This window comes from Macrobrachium rosenbergii, chromosome 55 (genome assembly GCF_040412425.1).
Source record: "Macrobrachium rosenbergii isolate ZJJX-2024 chromosome 55, ASM4041242v1, whole genome shotgun sequence".
Taxonomy (NCBI): domain Eukaryota; kingdom Metazoa; phylum Arthropoda; class Malacostraca; order Decapoda; family Palaemonidae; genus Macrobrachium; species Macrobrachium rosenbergii.
Window position 1 is genome coordinate 89252381 of NC_089795.1, and position 19349 is coordinate 89271729.

The following is a 19349-nucleotide window of genomic DNA, read 5'->3' on the forward strand; positions in this document are numbered from 1 at the left end:
ACAGGGGCCACTGACTCGAAATTGAAGCTTCCAAAGAACGTGGGTGAATTTATGGAAACGTTCTTTTCATAACTGCTCTCCTAATGAAATTTTTTGTTTATGTTTTTTGTTTTTTTTTATCCAGGTCATTATCTCGACCTGGGGCTTCCTCTTGGTGTGGCGCCCTTGATTTATCGACATTACTTGCATACCATTACCTGACCGTCTCTTCGGCTGCCCCGTTCTGGGTCAGGGAACCCCACCTTTGTTTCTCCCTCGGTATTCGGAGCCCTGGCTCTTTTGTGTGTGTATGTGTGTGTGTGTGTGAGGGACTGATGGGTGGAATGGGAGAGAAAACCAGGAAGTGGAGTGTGGTTGTTCTCTCTCTCTCTCTCTCTCTCTCTCTCTCTCTCTTTTTTCCCCGACTCATTTATTTTGTTCTCTCTCTCTCTCTCTCTCTCTCTCTCTCTCTCTCTCTCTCTCTCTCTCTCTCTCTCTCTCTGACTCACATTTATTTATTTTCTATACCACAGTTTAACTCTCTTCTCTCTCTCTCTCTCTCTGACTTCACACACAGTCTCTCTCTCTCTCTGACTTCACTCATGCGAAGATTCACCTCCGTTAATTATCTTGGTGAAATATTCCCCCAACCCTCCCGATATCCAAATGACCATACTGCTGGTAAAATTTTACACACTTTGCTCCATTGCAGAGTATGTCCTCTAGAACCTTCATCATAAATGTCTTTCTCACTGCGGAAGTGAGAGATGGTTGAAAGATGTGTTGTGGGGGACGAAACTAGGAAAAAATGAACTGGAATGGGAATCAAGTCATTCGTATGAGAACATCAAACCGGATACTAGTCCAAATGCAGATGACTAAAGCTTTGGGAATGAAGTCACTTGTATGAGAAAATAAAACCAGATTCAGATTGTACGAGGTTCTGATATTAAGCATTAGCGTTGGATGTAATGAAATGCTTTGTCAAGTTGTTGTGGCATTCTGCAAAAACGGCCAAAATTAGCTTTTTTTGTGGTGCATTGCACATAAGCCCTGTTGTGAGGATTTTTCGTTGATACAGTGATCAAAGTAATATATATTTTAATATATTTTTAGTTGTGTGCCTTGAAAATAGATTGTTTTTTAAGCTTACAGTAATGTTTTTAAGCTTACAGTAGTTCGCATAAGTGCATACGAGTATAATCTGGAAATCATTTTAGCTCCTGTTCTCGTCATGAAATGTAAAGAGAAAAGTAATGGAGATTTTGAGTTCATCTTGAATTCTGAGTCATCAGAGTACAGTATGTCAGGCGCCAGGTTGGCTGGAGTCTCTCTCTCTCTCTCTCTCTTTAACATGTCATTACATCTCTGGAAGGCGGAAATGTTGAAGAAAAGGCCTCATTAGGCAAGTGAGCTTTTTTCATTTTATTATTTTTTAATTTTTTTTTTTTTTTTTTTAATCAGGCTTTGTGTTAGATTCAATTTGTGATGACTTTGTTGTTCATTCAGAGAATTTGGGAGTCGAATTATCTTCGCATTTGTGTTCAAATTCCTCATTGTTTCCTGCAGGGAGATAAGGTGTATAACTTTAATTTGTGGTACACAGTACTCTGATCTAATTGATCTTGGCATTCACGAAACCATTTGCGTGTGTGTGTGTGAGAGAGAGAGAGAGAGAGAGAGAGAGAGAGAGAGAGAGAGAGAGAGAGAGAGAGAGAGAGAGAGAGATTTCTTTACGGATTAACAGCTACATTACATCGATCATTGCCACATATTTGAACCGACCAATCCCCTGATATTTTCCTAATTATATCCGACGTGCATCTAGTTCACCAGCTGGCTGCATAATTATTCACAAGACAGAAAACACAGAGAGAGAGAGAGAGAGAGAGAGAGAGAGAGAGAGAGATAAGGATTGGAATGTGCCCGTTGACAAAAGCATTTTTGAATTGTGATCGATGATGAAACGCGGCCATTATATCTCGATTTATCGAGTCCGTTATCGTTATCAGAGATGGCAGTTAATGGTATGAGACAGTTGGCGCTTTCAGTCGGCTGTAGACCGCCGAAGGCGTGTGATTATACCCCAATTTCGTCGTTTTATTCAAGGAAAATTCGCCGTGCACTTTTATGCCCTTGTAGATTTTGCCCAGGTGGAGATATTTCGGAGCTTGCAGAGGCTGGTGGAAAATGATTTGAAGATTTGAACTTTAATTCCAAAAGGAAGTTGTCGTACATCTTTCAGTAACGTCTGATTGGTGGCTGAAGTTACCGGTTAGTATATTATTATTTTGTTTTTCGGTTAGCTGTGTTTATATTGACCGCTTCAAAAAGAGGGAGTGATCATCATAAGAACTGCTTGACATAGCTGCTTAAAATCACGTGACTCTGAAAAAGGTTAAACTTCGTTTTAACTTTGTTCATGCAGTGCACGTTTCAGAATAGCAACACGCAACCCTCTGTCCAGCTAATTTGCAAATTTGACTGGTACAAGCGATTTCTCAATACCTTCTTCATTCCTATTTGTTGGGCCTGTGCCCGCTTGGTATTTTTCGCGTCTGCTGCATTTTGTGAATCTTTTGTTATCAAAGTCGGGGTTAATGGGTCCTTTTGGATAAGTGATTTGATTCAGAGTTCTATGTTTTGTATACCTATGTTTTTAAAAAGATGTCGGTTTAAACACTTTCATGCAGGGTCACATATATGTCTAAATATATCTGGAGAATCTCTCTCTCTCTCTCTCTCTCTCTCTCTCTCTCTCTCTCTCTCTCTCTCTCGTAACAATAGGTTGTTATAAATACTCCATTTCCGTCATATCTCATACGGTAGGCTGGTAGGCCCGCCATGTATATAAGTTGACCATTTCCCATTCTGTTTGTTTAATGAATAGCAGAATATCCCACCCATTGTGGCTGGGATTGGCTTTTATTGTGCGCTAGGTTTGACTTTTTATTTTTTTTTTTTTAAGCTGTTAAAGGGTTCTGTTTTGTTTATCTATGGTTCTTGTAAAAATACTTGTCTGTTGTTCCAGTATTGTCTATTCATAGTATTTTACTTTCATTATCCAGAACCAGCATGTTTTCTTTTGCTGTTCATCCAGAACCAAATCTGCTTTTTGTTTTTCTGTTCTTGTATTTTCATTCTGCAGTTGTCTTTCATTCATGATTCAAATTATTCTCTTTTAAATATAAATAATCTATATATATTTTTTTATATAAATCTGCTTTTAACGTATTTTTGTGTCTTTCTTTAGGGTAGACCTGTAGTCTTGTATTTTCATTTTCTGCAGTTGTCCCTTCTTCCCAGCAGCCAGAAGTTGTTGCGCGGGTAGTTCGAGACGTGATTTTGTTAGATTTGTATGGCTTTGTTTTGTGTGTGTATTTAGTCAGTAACACCCATTTGCTTTTTAAGCAAACCTATCCGTTGATTACATATATAATTCCGGGATGTCTACACGGATAGCAAAGTGTCTCTGATCAGTCGGCTGCGGATTTGAACCCGCGCCACAGACCTCTCGAAGTCCGAAGCTGCTGCTGTAACTGACTGAGCTAGCGAGGCTCATATATATATATATATATATATATATATATATATATATATATATATATATATATATGTGTGTGTGTGTGTGTACATATTATTTCCTCGTCTTTCTCATTATAAGCATTAGATGGAAAGATTTATGATTTAATAAACTGGGGATGACTCGGAATGCCTTTTATGGAATACTGTCTTGTTATTTATATACGGTAGCTTCCATTGATCAAAGTATATTAATCCTGTATTAATACGCCGGTTAAGGGAGCGGCGATGTACGAATATTTATTTGTTGATGCTGCAGATCAGTTAGAGATTTGGGGAGTTTAGAGCATCGCTTATAGGTTAAGTAATAAATTATGAGGGGAGGCATTTATACATTTTGTAGATATTAAAAACAACATAGGTCATGTTTTAAGTGTACTTGCGTTTTTTCGATATCAGACTTGCTTCAGAGACTGAAATTAATTCTCTCTCTCTCTCTCTCTCTCTCTCTCTCTCTCTCTCTCTCTCTCTCTCTCTCTCTCTCGATAAGGTGCTATTAATGGAAGAATATTGCAAATTTTCTGTCCCAGGGAGATGGTCTGAGCTAACAGTGCTTGAGTGGCAGGTGTTATATTATCAAAGGGTTCGTCAGTTAATGAAAAAGGGTCTCTCTCTCTCTCTCTCTCTCTCTCTCTCTCTCTCTCTCTCTCTCTCTCTCTCTCTAAGTCTCAAGTTGTTTTTCTTTTACATATTTAATCTCATCTGGAAGTTTTTATTTAATTGTCGCTTGAAAGTACATTTTCAGAAATCATATTGTGAAGATGCTTTATATATATATATATATATATATATATATATATATATATATATATATATATATATATATATATATATATATATATATATATATATATAGATTGTAGGCTGTGAACTGTCATTTGAACCCAGGCTTTGTTATTACAAGTATATGACGGCAGATTCCATGAACGTCGTGTAATTTTATCTTTCTTTTATGTATATTTTACTTTATTTTTCCAAGATATGAATGAAGTGACGCCTACATAGATCCGTCCCATAACAACTGCTGACATAGATGTAATAATAAGACGACATAGTCTTTTTATTTTTATTTTATGTATATTTTGCTGTATTTTTCCAAGATATGGATGAAGTGACGCCTACATATAGTAGTAGATCCGTCCCATAACAACTGCTGACAGAAACGTAATTTTATGACAACATGACCTTTCAGAAAAGTCACATTCTTACATAAACATCGCTGCTATCCAATCTCCGTGTGATAGGTTTTGCCACCTCCCACCAACCAACAATCCAGGTGCTTAGGAAACGTCCTGTTTACTTTAGCCAGGTTGGTCAAGATAACTGTGGTAGGCGTTGGCATATGTTTCATCGAGTGGGTATTGATTTTGGGTGTTTAGTCGGGGTGATGGGGTATTTCGGTGGTGGGATTGTGATGGGTATTTCTGTGGTGGGTTTGATGTGTGGGTTTTTATCGTTATCTCGGTTAAACGAGAATTTCGCTATTTGAGCAAGCGATAGTTACTTGAAATTATTTTTTTTTTGTGTGTGTGTGTGTGTGGGTTCTTAGATAGTGAGTGAGATAAGTTAGTGAACGGCTTTTTTGCGTGATATTTTATTAATTCTACTAAAATCTCTTTCTTTTCAATTATGATTCTTTTGTAAGTTTTGCCCAACAAAAATGACCATGTTTTGCCAAACGGAAATGACCAGAGTTTTGCCCAGCGAAAATGACCAGAGTTTTGCCCAATGAAAATTACCAGATTTTTGCTAAACGAAAATGACCAGATTTTGTTCAACGAAAATGACTAGAGTTTTGCCCAACGATAATGACCAGTTTTTCCCAGCGAAAATGACCATGAGTTTTATCCAACAAAAATGACCAGTTTTGCTCAACGAAAATGACAACGAGTTTTGCCCAACAAAAATGAACAAGATTTTTGCCCAAAGAAAAATACAATAAGTTTTGCCCAACAAAAATGACAATGAGTTTTGCCCAACAAAATAACCACGAATTTAGCCCAACGAAAAAGACCACGAATTTTGCCCAACGAAATTGACACGAATTTTGCCCAACAAAAATTAGCAGGTTTTATCTATTTTTTAAAATTTATTTATTGTAATTTTTTTTGCAATTTTCATTAATTTTGCCACATCCTTAGAACCCAACGTCTTCTGGTAAACCGTTCCCAGCCCTGTTCCATTTCTGTTTGTCACGTGGTGACGCTGAGCGACAAAGGACATCTTTTATTTGTCTTAGGACAAGACTTGTGTCGCGTTTTTCCTGTACTGTATGAATCTCGTGACATTTATAACACGCGTGACGACATTTTTGTGGTGTGCGAAGCAGTCTCCGTCGCGAAATTGCCAAAATTGTTTATAGAACATCCAAGTACTAGACTCTCTCTCTCTCTCTCTCTCCCTGATTTATTTATTTATTTTATTCACCTAACTTTTCATCTCTCTCTCTCTCTTCTCTTCCTCTGACTCATTTATTAATTTATTTTCTTTAACATTGTTAACTTTTTCATCTCTCTTTCTCTCTCTCTGATTTATTTATTTATTTATTTTATTTACCATAGTTTAACCTCTCTCTCTCTCTCTCTCTCTCTCTCTCTCTCTCTCTCTCTCTCTCTCTTCTCCCTCTACTCATTTATTAATTTATTTTCTTTAACATAGTTAACTTTTTCATCTCTCTCTCTCTCTCTCTCTCTCTCTCTCTCTCTCTCTCTCTCTCTTAGTGCCGTGCAATTTTCTTGCTACTAGCTCTCTCTCTCTCTCTCTCTCTCTCTCTCTCTCTCTCTCTCTCTCTCTCTCTCTCTTCTACCTGAAACATTCTCAGCCGAATTCTTGTGAGGTTTTAGTTTTCATTTCTTTAATGTCTCGTGAAGCTGTGTCCGTCGCAGCCTCGCATTTCACCGAAGGCTCCCAACTAGTTCATGGTGTATGTATGTATGTGTGTACTGTATGTGTGTGTTTGTGTGTGCTCGTGCGTGCGCATGTGGGTCCTGTTACCGTGTGGTGTTCCGTCTGATCCTTATCATGACAAGTCCATTTTCTTGTAGCTAGGAGGAGTCATAATGGTTTTGCACTGGCGACTTCTGTCCTTTGTTTCGCGTTGTCATGCGTATATGTGTTTGTTTTTGTTTTGTTTACGTTCCTCAATATAGAGATGTGTCCTGTGTGGTTTATGCGTTGTTTCTTTTTCAAATGTTTGTTTGTTGACCCATCTCTGGTGGCGTTGCGTTCTGCTCTTTTTGTTTCCCCCAAAGATATTTTCTTTGCAAAGCTTCTTTGGAAGTGGATCTGTGCTTAGCTTTTGTTACTCTTATGCTTGCAGTTACCTCAAGAAGATATAAAGTAAGTCCAGGGCACGACGGATTACGGGTTCTTGGTTGACCTCTTTACTGGAAGCAGCTAACGTGCCCAGTTAAGATGTATGACCCTTCCGTTGAGAAAACCAGAAGAACTCAATCCGTATAATTTGATGAAACGAAAGCTGGATCATTTCCTTCGCAATATTGTACAAGAATGGGAGAAAAAGCAGTATCATATCTTGTGGTTTCTCCAGTTTTACTTCGTACCAAGAGTGGAATGTTCCTTGTTATCTTGGTTTTTATTTTATCTCATATTTTCACTAAGCCTGAAAGCCCCGTAAGGGGGTTAGTGCCGTCAGTGCACCTCACGTGGTGCATTGTAGGCATTACTGAAGAGTCTTTGCAGCGCCCCTTCGGGCCCATAGCTGCAACCTCATTCATTCCTTTTACAGTACCTCCGTTCATGTTCTTTCTTCCATCTGACTTTCCACCCCCTCTAACAATTGTTTGATAGTGCAGCTGCGAGGTTGTCCTCCTGCTACACCTTTCAGACCTTCGTACTGTCAATTTCCATTTCAGCGCTGAATGACCTCACAGGTCCCAGCGCTTGGCCTTAGGCCTAAATTCTATCTTCTATTCAATTCTATCTATTCTACTAAACCTGAAAGCTTTACATTGGGTTTGAGACCTCCCCGGTGGGCCACGATTAAACCGAATTTCATACCCCAAAGGAAAACAGCAAACCCTGAAATACGATATCAAGAAAGCCCATCTGAGTGCCAATATTCAGAGCAACTGAATCCTAAATTCCTCCTTTCACGGAAGTGAGCTCCTCCATAAATCATCATCTATTACCCTCCCCCCTCCCCGCCCCCTTCGTCGATTAGTTTGGGCCCCCTAATAAAATGATAAGGTTATTGAAGGGATCGCCGATAAGGCTGGTTGAATGCCATGATGTATTGGGATTCTCTCTCTCTCTCTCTTATGCACAGAGAGACTCAGATATCAGATATACTTCTGACCTCTTGATGTGAAATAAACAAAAGTATTCTAAGGTTCTTTTATCGCTACTTGTTATATATTTATTATTATTATTATTATTTTATTATTATTATTATTATTATTATTATTATTATTATTATTATTCGAAGGAAGACCTCTTTGAGGCAAGTTTTGTTGAATAAAATGGCTGCATTTTTCGAATTGATTTTATAATGAGTTTTCTCAATTCTAATAATTCGCAGGAAAAGCGAATTTTTAGAAGAACTGAGAAAAACTTCGGTATAAAATCAATTCGCAAAATGCAGCCAAATTATTATTATTATTATTATTATTATTATATTATTATTATTATTATTATTATTATTATTATTATTATTATTATTATTATTATTATTATTATTATTATGATATTGAAAATATGAGAAGTTAAACAGTCTTGTATTTTAATTTATCTTTAAACTAGTGCACTCATTATTATTATTATTATTATTATTATTATTATTGAAACCACGAAGAGTTTTTCTTTAAAGATGTGAATAAAATAAGACCCTTGTCTTGTAAATACTTCTTGTTATATACCAAGATTTAATACACGAGAAGTCATCATTATTATTATTATTATTATTATTATTATTATTATTATTATTATTATTGGGGGGAGATCTTCTCTGAGGGCATTTATTTTATACAGAGTCTCCTCTATTTTTTTTCTTATTATTAAAAAAAGATAAGAAGAACAGAAATTATAAATTAAATGCCGTTGAAACAGTTATACTTAATTATTATTATTATTATTATTATTATTATTATTATTATGTGTTTTAAATATGAGATTTTTGGTAGAACTTACATTTCAGAATAGCAACGCAAGCTGTAGTACATGAGCCTGTACATTATTGCTCTCTTCCCTCAGGATAGTAACTTGAGCCGTATTCTCATAGTTTGTTTTCTTTTTCTTCTTCCTCAGGATGGTTTGGTGGTGTGGTTGATGAGAAATGTCGTCTCTGTCCGCACGTGAGGACGCCCTCCGCCAGTTCGAGACTGGACGGATCCAACATCTGCGGGAGGAGCGTCTGGGCATTCAAAAGAAAACCTTCACGAAATGGATGAACTCATTCCTTATCAAGGTACCGCGTGACGTCACGGCGTCATTCAGTGTTCTCTTTTTTTCCCAAAAAAGGGAAGGAATTTTTTTTAGTCCATTTTTGCATGGTCAGGGAGAAATGACTTATTTTTTGTTCATTTTTGAGGAATTTGATTAATTGAGGGTTAAATCGCTGATGCCCTGAGCTTTGTTTTGACACATGTTCAAGGTACCAAGTGACGTCATTTAATTTTTTTGTTTTTAAGATACTTTATTGCCTTTAATATGTTATTAAATTAAAGGTTGTTGAATAAATTAACTCAGAGGCTCAAATGTTAAAAGTCTCTAATAATTGAACATTGCTTTAAAATTAAAACTTTGACTAATTTTTAATGAAATTTCATCCATTAAACGCTGTAAAACTCAAGGTATTTGACAGAGCTTAAAGCATGTTTCCTTTCAATTGATAGATGAAGAATAAATATGTGAGGACATTTATTTGCACTCCTAAATTAAACAGAGCTGTCAAGGATTAGAATCCCTTCATTGGATGCTCATTGTTGCTCGCATTTCTGTCCGCAGGCGCGTCTGGAGGTGGTGGACTTGTTCACCGACCTGGCCGACGGCAAGATGCTCCTGAAACTGCTCGAGATTATCTCGGGCGAGAAGCTGGGCAAACCAAACAATGGAAAGATGAGGGTGCACAAGATTGAAAATGTCAACAAGTCCCTCGCTTTCTTGCACACCAAGGTACAGTGCTCTCTTTGGTCTGGTTTATTTATTTTTTTATTTTGGCAGCTGTTTCAGGGGTGCTTATCCCTGGTACTCTTGAAGTTGGGTTGCTGGTGAGTGAAAAGAAGTTTTGGTTTTTCTATGAAGATACTACCGTAACTGAAGGTGATAGGTAAAAGTGGAGTGAATTGTCTTGAGGTAGGGTTACTGGTGAATGAATAGAACTATTTGTTTTCCTGTGAAGATAATACCATAACTGAAGGTAATAGTGGAGTGAATAATCTTGAAGTATGGTTACTGGTGAATGAATAGAAGTGCTCTGAAGATAATACCCTAACTGAAGGTGAATGTGGAGCGACTACTTGGCGTAAGGCACTGGTGAATGAGTATGGCTTTTTATTTTTCCTCTGAAAGTATTAACCTAACTGGAGGTAATATTGAAGTAAATAATTGGTAATATCCGTAGGCTTTTTACATGCACGACAGTAACAGCTCCTAAATTACAGTCATTTTTCTTTTACGAGGTTGAATGTTCATTCGAGTATGTTATTTTAGGCTGGGTGCCTTGTCAGTTGTATTTCTGTATATAATGAGTCAGTTCAGAGTGCTGTTTTATCAGACACACATATTGGCACACCAGTAAAAGCCGCAGAACTGTCAGATTTTGACAGATCACTTCGGGCTGTATGTATCGCACAACTCTCTCGTGTTAAGCAAGCGAAAGGTTTTGTTCAGTCGTGGGTCATTTATAGAACGGGTTAGGAGATCGGTTGAAGCCTGTAGCCATGGATCATTAATGTAATTCAAGGCTTCATTGAGAAGACGTGAAAGGCCTCTCAAATAGTTTGTGCTTCTGTAAGTTGAGTTGAAGAATAAGGTGATTTATTTGTGAATGTCTACGAAAAGTAGAAAAGGGGTTATTGTTGCAGCTCTGTATTCACCCTGGCATTATTGTACGTGCGTTCAGTTTTAGATTTCTGTAAAAGGAAATGATTGTGCCTGCTTTGTCTGTCCGTCCGTTCTTTTTCCTGTCCGCAGTTTTTTCTGTCCACATTTTTTCTGTCCGCCCTCAGATCTTAAAAACTACTGAGGCTAGAGGGCTGCAAATTGGTATGTTGATCATCCACCCTCCAATCATCAAACATACCAAATTGCAGCCCTCTAGCCCCAGTGGTTTTTATTTTCTTTAAAGTTAAGGTTAGCTATAATCGTGCTTCTGGCAACGATATAGGATAGGCCACCACCGGCCGTGGTTAAAGTTTCATGGGGTGCGGCTCATGATACCGAGACCACCGAAAGATAGATGTATTTTCGATGGCCGTGATTATACGCTGTACAGAAAACCAGATTGCTCTGAAGAAACTTAGGCGCATTTTTTTGCACTTGTTACAGTCATTTACGCTTAATCTCAAACGCGGCTATGGACGAGAATCAAGATGTATTCTCTGATTGAAAACCTGTCCATCATTGAATTAATTCGTCACCGTTACCCCAAAGAGGCGCTTTTGGGGCAAAAACTGGAAATGTGACTGGATCTAACGGCTCTCTCTCTCTCTCTCTCTCTCTCTCTCTCTCTCTCTCTCTCTCTCTCTCTCTCTCTCTCTCTCTCTCTCTTGCTTCAGTTTCTCCCTTGAGATACTTTGCTTCTGTTTGATGATAATGACGGTGAATTATTTCGTTGCTTGGGGAAGGGACTTTTTTTTTTTTTCCAGCTGTCGAAAAGAATGTGCCAACAGCCATGCTTGACATTTTCCCATCTATCTGTATTCGTCTGACAGACAAAGACAGAACTGGAGATATTTAGATTTCAGAAGCCATTTCTGTCCAGTATGGTATTTGTGCGTGCAACATTCCCCTCCCTTTACTAAGCTATGTACCGTTGGCAAGATTGGTGTGCAGAAGCAGTTTTGACCATCTGTTAGCGTTCCTGGTTGGATTTTTTGCATTCCTAACAGGATTTTTGCATTCCTAGTAGGATTTTAACATTCCTGGTTGGATTATAGCATTCCTGGTAGGATTTTAGCATTCCTGGTTGGATTTTAACCCTCCTGGTAAGATTTTAGCATTCCTGGTAGGATTTTAGCCTGCCTGGTTGGATTTTACCCCTCCTGGTAATACTTTAACATTCCTGGTAGGATTTTAGCATTCCTGTGAGAATTTTAACATTCCTGGTAGGTAGGATTTTAGGTCTCCTGGTTGGAATTTAAAATTTAGCATTCCTGTTAGAAGTCTAACATATCTGGTTGGATTTTAGCATTCCTGGGAGGATTTTAACATCACTGGTAGAGATTTAACATTCCTGGTGGGATTTTAGTATACCTAGTTGGATTTTAGCATTCCTGGCAGAATTTTAGCATTTTTGGTAGGATTTTAGCATTCCTGGCAGAATTTTAGCATTCTTGGTAGGATTTTAGCATTCCTCCTAGTAGGATTTCAGCATTCCTGGCAGAATTTTAGCATTCCTGATAGGATTTTAGCATTCCTAGCAGAATTTTAGCATTCCTGGTAGGATTTTACCATTCCTCTTGGTAGGATTTTAGCATTCCTGGCAGAATTTTAACATTCCCGGTAAGATTTTAGCATTCCCCCTTGTAGGATTTTAGCATTCCTGGCAGAATTTTAACATTCCTGTTAGGATTTTAGCATTCCTCCTGGTAGAATTTTAGCATTCCTCCTGGTAGGATTTTAGCACTTCCTGGTAGGTATTTAGCATTCTTGGTTGGATTTTATCATTCCTCCCAGTAGGATATTATCATTCCTGGTTGAATTAAAAAAACGGTACCACGAACTAGAAAATGAGGTGCATTCAGCGTAGGAAATGATATGCTCCTTTTTTGTCAACAGCGAAATCGATTGGGGAGGTCGTCGCATAATATGTATTGTCTACGGATTGTAAGGTCGCCCACTTTCGCTTCCATTTGACCTGTTCCGAATCTTGTTCCATCGTTGGGAGATCCTACTTGTTGTTGTTCTTGTTTGTTTGTTTGTTGTTCGGTGGTAGAACGAGTTTTTTTTTTTTGTTTGTTTATGCCTTTGTATGTTACAGTGAATGGGAACTTTGCTTTCATGCTGTTCGATTGTGAAGAATTGGACTTTGCCTGATTTTCGTTTGGGATATGATGACGTTTATCTCATCATATTGATATTTTATTATCTCTTATAATTATCAGTGTATTCGCAGTAATGTTGTATTCATTGTACTCATTATTTTAAAATCTTTTGGGAAGACGTTTCTTGTAAAGGATGATTTTAGAACATCCATGAAGACTGGAAAGAGGATTACCCCTCAGGATAAAATGAAACGAGGCCATTTAACCTTTCCACTTGCGTTGCATATGGAAATTCTGTGACATTTACGACCTCTCTCTCTCTCTCTCTCTCTCTCTCTCTCTCTCTCTCTTGACTTGTGGTAGCTTTCTCGATAGGATTTTTGTGCAAGACGTATATTTTTCCATTTGTATTGGTGAAACAGCTTTTAAACTATTCTAGTTGATAGCTTGAACGCCTTGACCGAAACTTACTTTTGTTTCTATGCTACCTTGTATTTCTGATTGCAATAGTGCCTTTAAAAAATACTCACAGTAGCATGAGTCTGTATTTCTGATTGCAATAGTTCCTGTAAAAAATACTCACAGTAGCATGAGTCTGTAATTCTGATTGCAATAGTTCCTGTGAAAAATACTCACAGTAGCATGAGTCTGTATTTCTGATTGCAATAGTTCCTGTGAAAAATACTCACAGTAGCATGAGTCTCTATTTCTGATTGCAATAGTTCCTGTGAAAAATACTCGCAGTAGCATGAGACTGTAATTCTGACTGCAAAAGTGCCTTTAAAAAATACTCACAGTAGCATGAGTCTTGAAATAGAGGAACAACTCTGGGAAATCTTGAACAGATTTCCGAAAGCTCACTGTAGAAATTTATGTTTAAATATATGTACCCATACATAACTATGGGCTTGTTTCTCCAGCAGTTCCTCTGTCATCAAAGTAACATTACTTAATTAGCTTTAGGAAACTTGACTGTGGAGTAATGGGTGCGCTGTTGACGTTATATTCTCCATTCGTAAAATATACGGAAAGTTTTATGTATAGTTGGTAAAGCTTCCTTCATCGTGTTTGTTGATTGTTAGAGAAACGAAGTATTTCCAGATCCTATCTTATTATTCTCGTTTATCTTGAGTTCGTTCATTGAGTATGACAAGCTGATTCATTAAGGTATTGCTTATCATGTAAAGGTCTGCAGATGCCTGAATTATTTTGTCGGTTTTAACTGTTTAAAAATACACGTAGAGTAATAAAAGAAGTATGTTCTCGATAAGATTATCATATCTTCCTATTGAGGTGGTTATAGTTTTCTGAGAAGAAAACTATTGTGCCGGCATTGTCTGTCCGTCCGGTTTTTTCTGTCCGCCCTCAGATCTTAAAAACCGCTGAGGCTAGAGGGCTGCAAATTGGTATGTTGATCATCCACCCTTCAATCATCAAACATAGAAAATTGCAGCCCTCTAACCTCAGTAGTTTTTAATTTTATATAAGGTTAAAGTTAGTCATAATCGTTCTTCTGGCAACGATATAGGATAGGCCACCACCGAGCCGTGGTTAAAGTTTCATGGGCCGCGGCTCATACAGCATTGTACCGAAACTACCGAAAGATAGATCTATTTTCGGTGGCCTTGATGATACGCGGTACAGAAAACTCGGTTGCTCCGGAGAAACTTCGGCGCATTTTTTACTTGTTTCATTTTTTTGTCTGAAATAAATCCTGCCTTATGGCGTCTTTAGAGTGGGATAAGGCGATTTGTGAGAGCTGATTTACTATTTCTGTCTGAGAATCGACTCACTTGTACGTATCATGACTTTAATTATTATCGAAGGTTTATAATTATTATGTGACGGACGCACATTCCTCAAGAACCATCTAAAGAAACTAGGAACTTGGCCAGCGAACTCCCCCAATAAATAGATACCATCGTAATTACAAAGCTTCAGACCCAAGACATAACTTGAGAAAACGGTGACGAATATTCTGAGAGGAAAATGCGTTTCTCAATTCGGGTCCAGGATTCTGGCTTCTGTTTTTGGGAATCCTAAGTAACAGACACCAACGTAAATCAAAGTATCAGACCCAAGATAAAATTTGAAAGAAGTGATGAATATTCTGAGGGGGAAAAGTGTTTCCAAATTCGGATTCCGGATTCTGGATGCTGGATTCAGTTTTTGGGAATTCTGCGGCCAATTTGACATGTGCAACAACCACGAGAATCTTGCAAATGTCCCGGAATATCGTTGACGGATATCCGTAGATAATGGTATCGTAATCACTGCCTCTCTCTCTCTCTCTCTCTCTCTCTCTCTCTCTCTCTCTCTCTCTCTCTCTCTCTCTCTCTCTCCCCTTCCTCCTGGCACCAACCCACCTACACGGAACTCATTGTATTCCCCCTCACCTCCTTTCCCGCTCCCATCAACCCCCACCCTTCCTTCTTCTTCTTCTTCTTCTTCTTCTTCTTCTTCTTCTTCTTCTTCTTCTTCTTCCCCCTCACGACTGACACACCCATTCGCAGGCACTGCTTTGTGGGCGGTCCTTGTTTAAGATACATCAGCCGACGTCAATCACGTGCTTGCACAAGTTCTTGAGGATATTTTCTGTGCTTTTACTGGCGTTTGCCCTATGTCTTTTTTTTTTTTTTCTTGTAGGCTAAGGTATGCCATTAGCCAGTCGTGAGAAATGAATTTTGTGTATTACGTGTAGGCTAAAGTATAACATTAATCAGTCATGATAAATGATTTTTAAGTTTGTATTACATGTAGGCTAAAGTATACCATTAGCCAGTCATGATAAATTATTTAAGTTTGTATTACATGTAGGCTAAAGTATACCATTAGCCAGTCATGATAAATAATTTTTAGGTTTGTATTTTATGTAGGCTAAAGTATAACATTAGCCAGTCATGATAAATGATTTAAGTTTGTGTTACATGTAGGTTAAAGTATAACGTTAACCAGTCATGATAAATTATTTAAGTTTGTATTGCTTGTAGGTTAAGATATGCCATTAGCCAGTTGTGATAAGTGATTTAAGTTTTAATTTCATGTAGATTACGGTATACCACCAACCAGTCATGATAAATGATTTCAGTTTGTGTTTATGTAAGATTGAGGTATACCGTTAGCCAGTCATGATAAATGATTTTTAAGTTTGTATTTCATTTCATGTAGGCTAAAGCGTACCATTAGTTGTGGTAAGTGATTTTTATACTCTGATAATCATGAGAAGCCTTCCAAATCATTTCTGTCACTGATGTAACAACGTAGCGTTGCGTCAGACTCATGCCCCCTTGGGCGATTAAATAATTCGTCTATGAGTGTTGGAATGAGTCGTCCATCCACGTGGGCGAATGACATTAATAGAAGAGGATGTTTGTGCACAGCTCATTCGCGAGAATGAATGGGGGAAAAGGTCACCACCCACCCACTCCCAGCGTTTCTTAACTGGGCGACGCGAAACTCCTTCCGACCTTTCCTCGTCACGTGTACGGTTCACGTAAGAGGAATCTCTGGGAGAGAGAGATGCCAGGTGCCGTGACATTTCTGCCTGTTAATTGTTTTGTGCGTGTTGATGATGGTGATGACGATGTTCGCTTGTTTCTTCCGCTGAGAAAGTTGTATTTTGTTCGGTTTTGTCTGTTAGTTTGTCTGCAGTTTAGGTTAGATCCAAGTCAGACTTCTGGATCAGGGGATGTTGCTTTGGTTCATGTTATCTACACATATGTATATTTGAAAACTCATCATTCTGCGTTTAGTGAAAGAAGACGTTTATTGACACAGCATATATAGGTATTGTTGCTTTTGTTAATGTAATCTGCATAAGTGAATATTTAAAACTAATCATTCTGTGCTTAGTGAAAGAAAACGTTTATTGACACAGCATATTTGGGTATTCTTAGTTAAGTTAATGTTATCTACAGAGATGTATATTTTAAAAAATTATCTTTCTTTGTTTAATGAAATAAAACGTTTAGTGACAGAGGATATTTAGGTATTTTTACTTTGGTTAATGTTATGTACACAAATATATATATACAAAAAGGAATCATTCTGTGTTTTTTAAAAGAAACCTAACTGACAAAGCATATTTGGGTATTGATAGCCCACTGCGTTCTTATGTTAGTTAAAGAAAATGTAAATGGCTTTAATGTTTGGGTTAATATGCTAACTGCATCCATGTACGCCCTTAAAGGCACCAAATATTTGGAGAGTATTCAGGGGAACTTGGCTGGGGTTCTTTTGTATCATTAATGTTAATCATCTCTCTCTCTCTCTCTCTCTCTCTCTCTCTCTCTCTCTCTCTCTCTCTCTCTCTCTCTCTCACTTGTCTGTCTTTTTTTCTTTCCTCTATTCTTGCCAGTGTCACGCGAGAGTTTTTGTAAAGGACCAGGATTTTCAAGTAATGTAACCACTGTTATGAGATATATGTAGAATCTCTCTCTCTCTCTCTCTCTCTCTCTCTCTCTCTCTCTCTCTCTCTCTCTCTCTCTCTCTCTCTCTCTCTCTCTCTCTCTCAGTAAATTTTACAAACAGTGCAAGGCGAGGTAATCCCAAAACCTTAGAGGTGTGTAACCCCTTTCTCCCGGTAATCTCGAATGAAATTCACGCCAAAAAAAAGTTCCATATTTTTTAAATAAAACCTCACCATACTTAATAAAACTCGCGACGTTTCTGTTGAAAGAGGCCGCATGAAATGATTAAATTGTCAAATGCCGTTTTAGCGCCTATGGGTCGTCGGGAGGGTTTTCAGATTAAACCACGGGCGGCAGCTGTGGATGGTTTATGAATGGATAATTATATGTTTTGTTTTTTCCTCCCACCCTTTTTTTTTTTTTTTTTTTTTTTTCTTAACCTTTTTAGGGGGACGTGTGGACGGCAGTAAAACTGTCTCGGTTATATTACTGGTGTGCAATTAATGAATTGCAAATCATGTTGCGTTTTGTACTCTGTTAAATTTTTGTGGTTTTCGGGTTGGTCAGTCAGTTTTGGTGCATATTTTATTTTTATCAAAGGGCTGAGTGTTCAGCTCTCTCTCTCTCTCTCTCTCTCTCTCTCTCTCTCTCTCTCTCTCTCTAGGAGAATTTTTTCTCAACTTCTTCATTTTGTGTTTTTCTCTCTCTCTCTCTCTCTCTCTCTCTCTCTCTCTCTCTCTCTCTCTCTCTCTCTCTCTCTCTGAGACGAATTTCTTTCTCAACTACTTCAGTTTTTGTGTGTTTCGTCAATTCACTTGATGCATATTCTTGTTTAATGAAGGACTTGTTGTCCCCCCTCCTTCTCTCTCTCTCTCTCTCTCTCTCTGGGACGACATTTCTCTCTCAACTTCTTGATTGGAGAACTTGTTGGTCAGTAAAGGTTTACAATATTGTGGAGGTCAGTGAAAGTTCAGTCATTTTTGTCACTAGAATGTCCGGTCAGTCTCTAAACCAAGCAAATAGGTACATTTAAGGTAAAAAAAAAGATATCTTATGTAAATCAGCAGACTTGTTTAATTGTGGACTGTTGGCTTTATATCACAATCACATTCGGGAAGCAAGTTTTTATGCTCACGCTGCTTGTGCAACATTTGACTAGAATTTTTCGACATTCCTGCGCGCGCAACACAAGTCCTGTCCGGTACATAGTCATTTGTGTAAGAACTGGCGAGTCCTGTGTCACATGCAGAATAGATATGATGATGATTTTAATATCAGAGATCAGATCTCAAAGCGGATCTTTACACTTGGTGGTGATACGTATAGAAAAAAGTTTAAGGAACGTCATTGTGCATTAATGTTAGTGAGGTAACGTTTTCAAGTGCAACGTTTGCAATAAGTTTAAGAAAGAGGTACGTATAGAAAAAAATCTAAGGAACGTCATTGTGCATTAATGTTAGTGAGGTAACGTTTTCAAGTGCAACTTTTGCAATAAGTTTACGAAAGAGAACATTTTTGAGTACCAGAAGGAGAATACAATATAAAAATCTAATATTGTGAATTTCATGCATTTTAATCTGCCTCCAAGTTTATTCCTATTAGTATTAACATTTTGATTTACAGATATGATCAATATAAAAATCTAATATTGTAAAAATCTAATATTCTGAATTTCATGCATTTCAATCTGCATCGAGAATAAGTTTATTCCTATTGATATTAATATTTTGATTTACAAATACGATTTTTATTATCTTATCACGATTTTCTTATTAACTTGAAGTCATGAACATAAGTTGAAGTCATCCGTTCCCGGCACTGTCACATTTTAATCAGGTTTATCTCAGAATTCGACGCTGACACCACTCGACGGTTTAGTGTGAATGTTAAACGAATTGCTTTCTTGGAATCCGATCTCTCTCTCTCTCTCTCTCTCTCTCTCTCTCTCTCTCTCTCTCTCTCTCTCTCTCTCTCTCTCAGTTGAATCCTGAGAGCAGAAATTTGTCTGGTTAGAATAATATAATGATAATAATAAGAAGAAGAAATATTATTATTATTATTATTATTATTATTATTATTATTATTATTATTATGGAACGAATGCAAGAAATTTGACTGGCAAACATTTATGAGAGTAAATATGAAAAGAGATAAGATAAAAAAATGAGTATAATTTCGAAAACAATGTAATTGTTGCCAAAGAATAATAATTATA

At 37.6% G+C, this 19349-nt stretch overlaps 1 protein-coding gene across 31 annotated transcripts in view; it reads left to right on the forward strand.

Moving 5' to 3' along the window:
* The window catches only part of kst (spectrin beta chain, non-erythrocytic 5 kst), a 347413-nt gene that overhangs the window by 234248 nt on the left and 93816 nt on the right, over positions 1–19349 (forward strand). For 29 of the 31 annotated variants that reach the window (XR_010852212.1, XR_010852213.1, XR_010852214.1 and 26 more), the window contains exons 2-3: positions 8827–8986; positions 9526–9693. Coding sequence is in view for 27 of the 31 variants with exons in the window: in XM_067099400.1 (XP_066955501.1) it covers positions 8855–8986; positions 9526–9693 (300 nt within the window). In the remaining 4 variants the exon portion in view is untranslated. Of the gene's footprint in view, positions 1–2016; positions 2254–8826; positions 8987–9525; positions 9694–19349 lie in introns of those variants that run through there. The other 2 variants (XM_067099407.1, XM_067099403.1) reach the window with 2 other exon arrangements.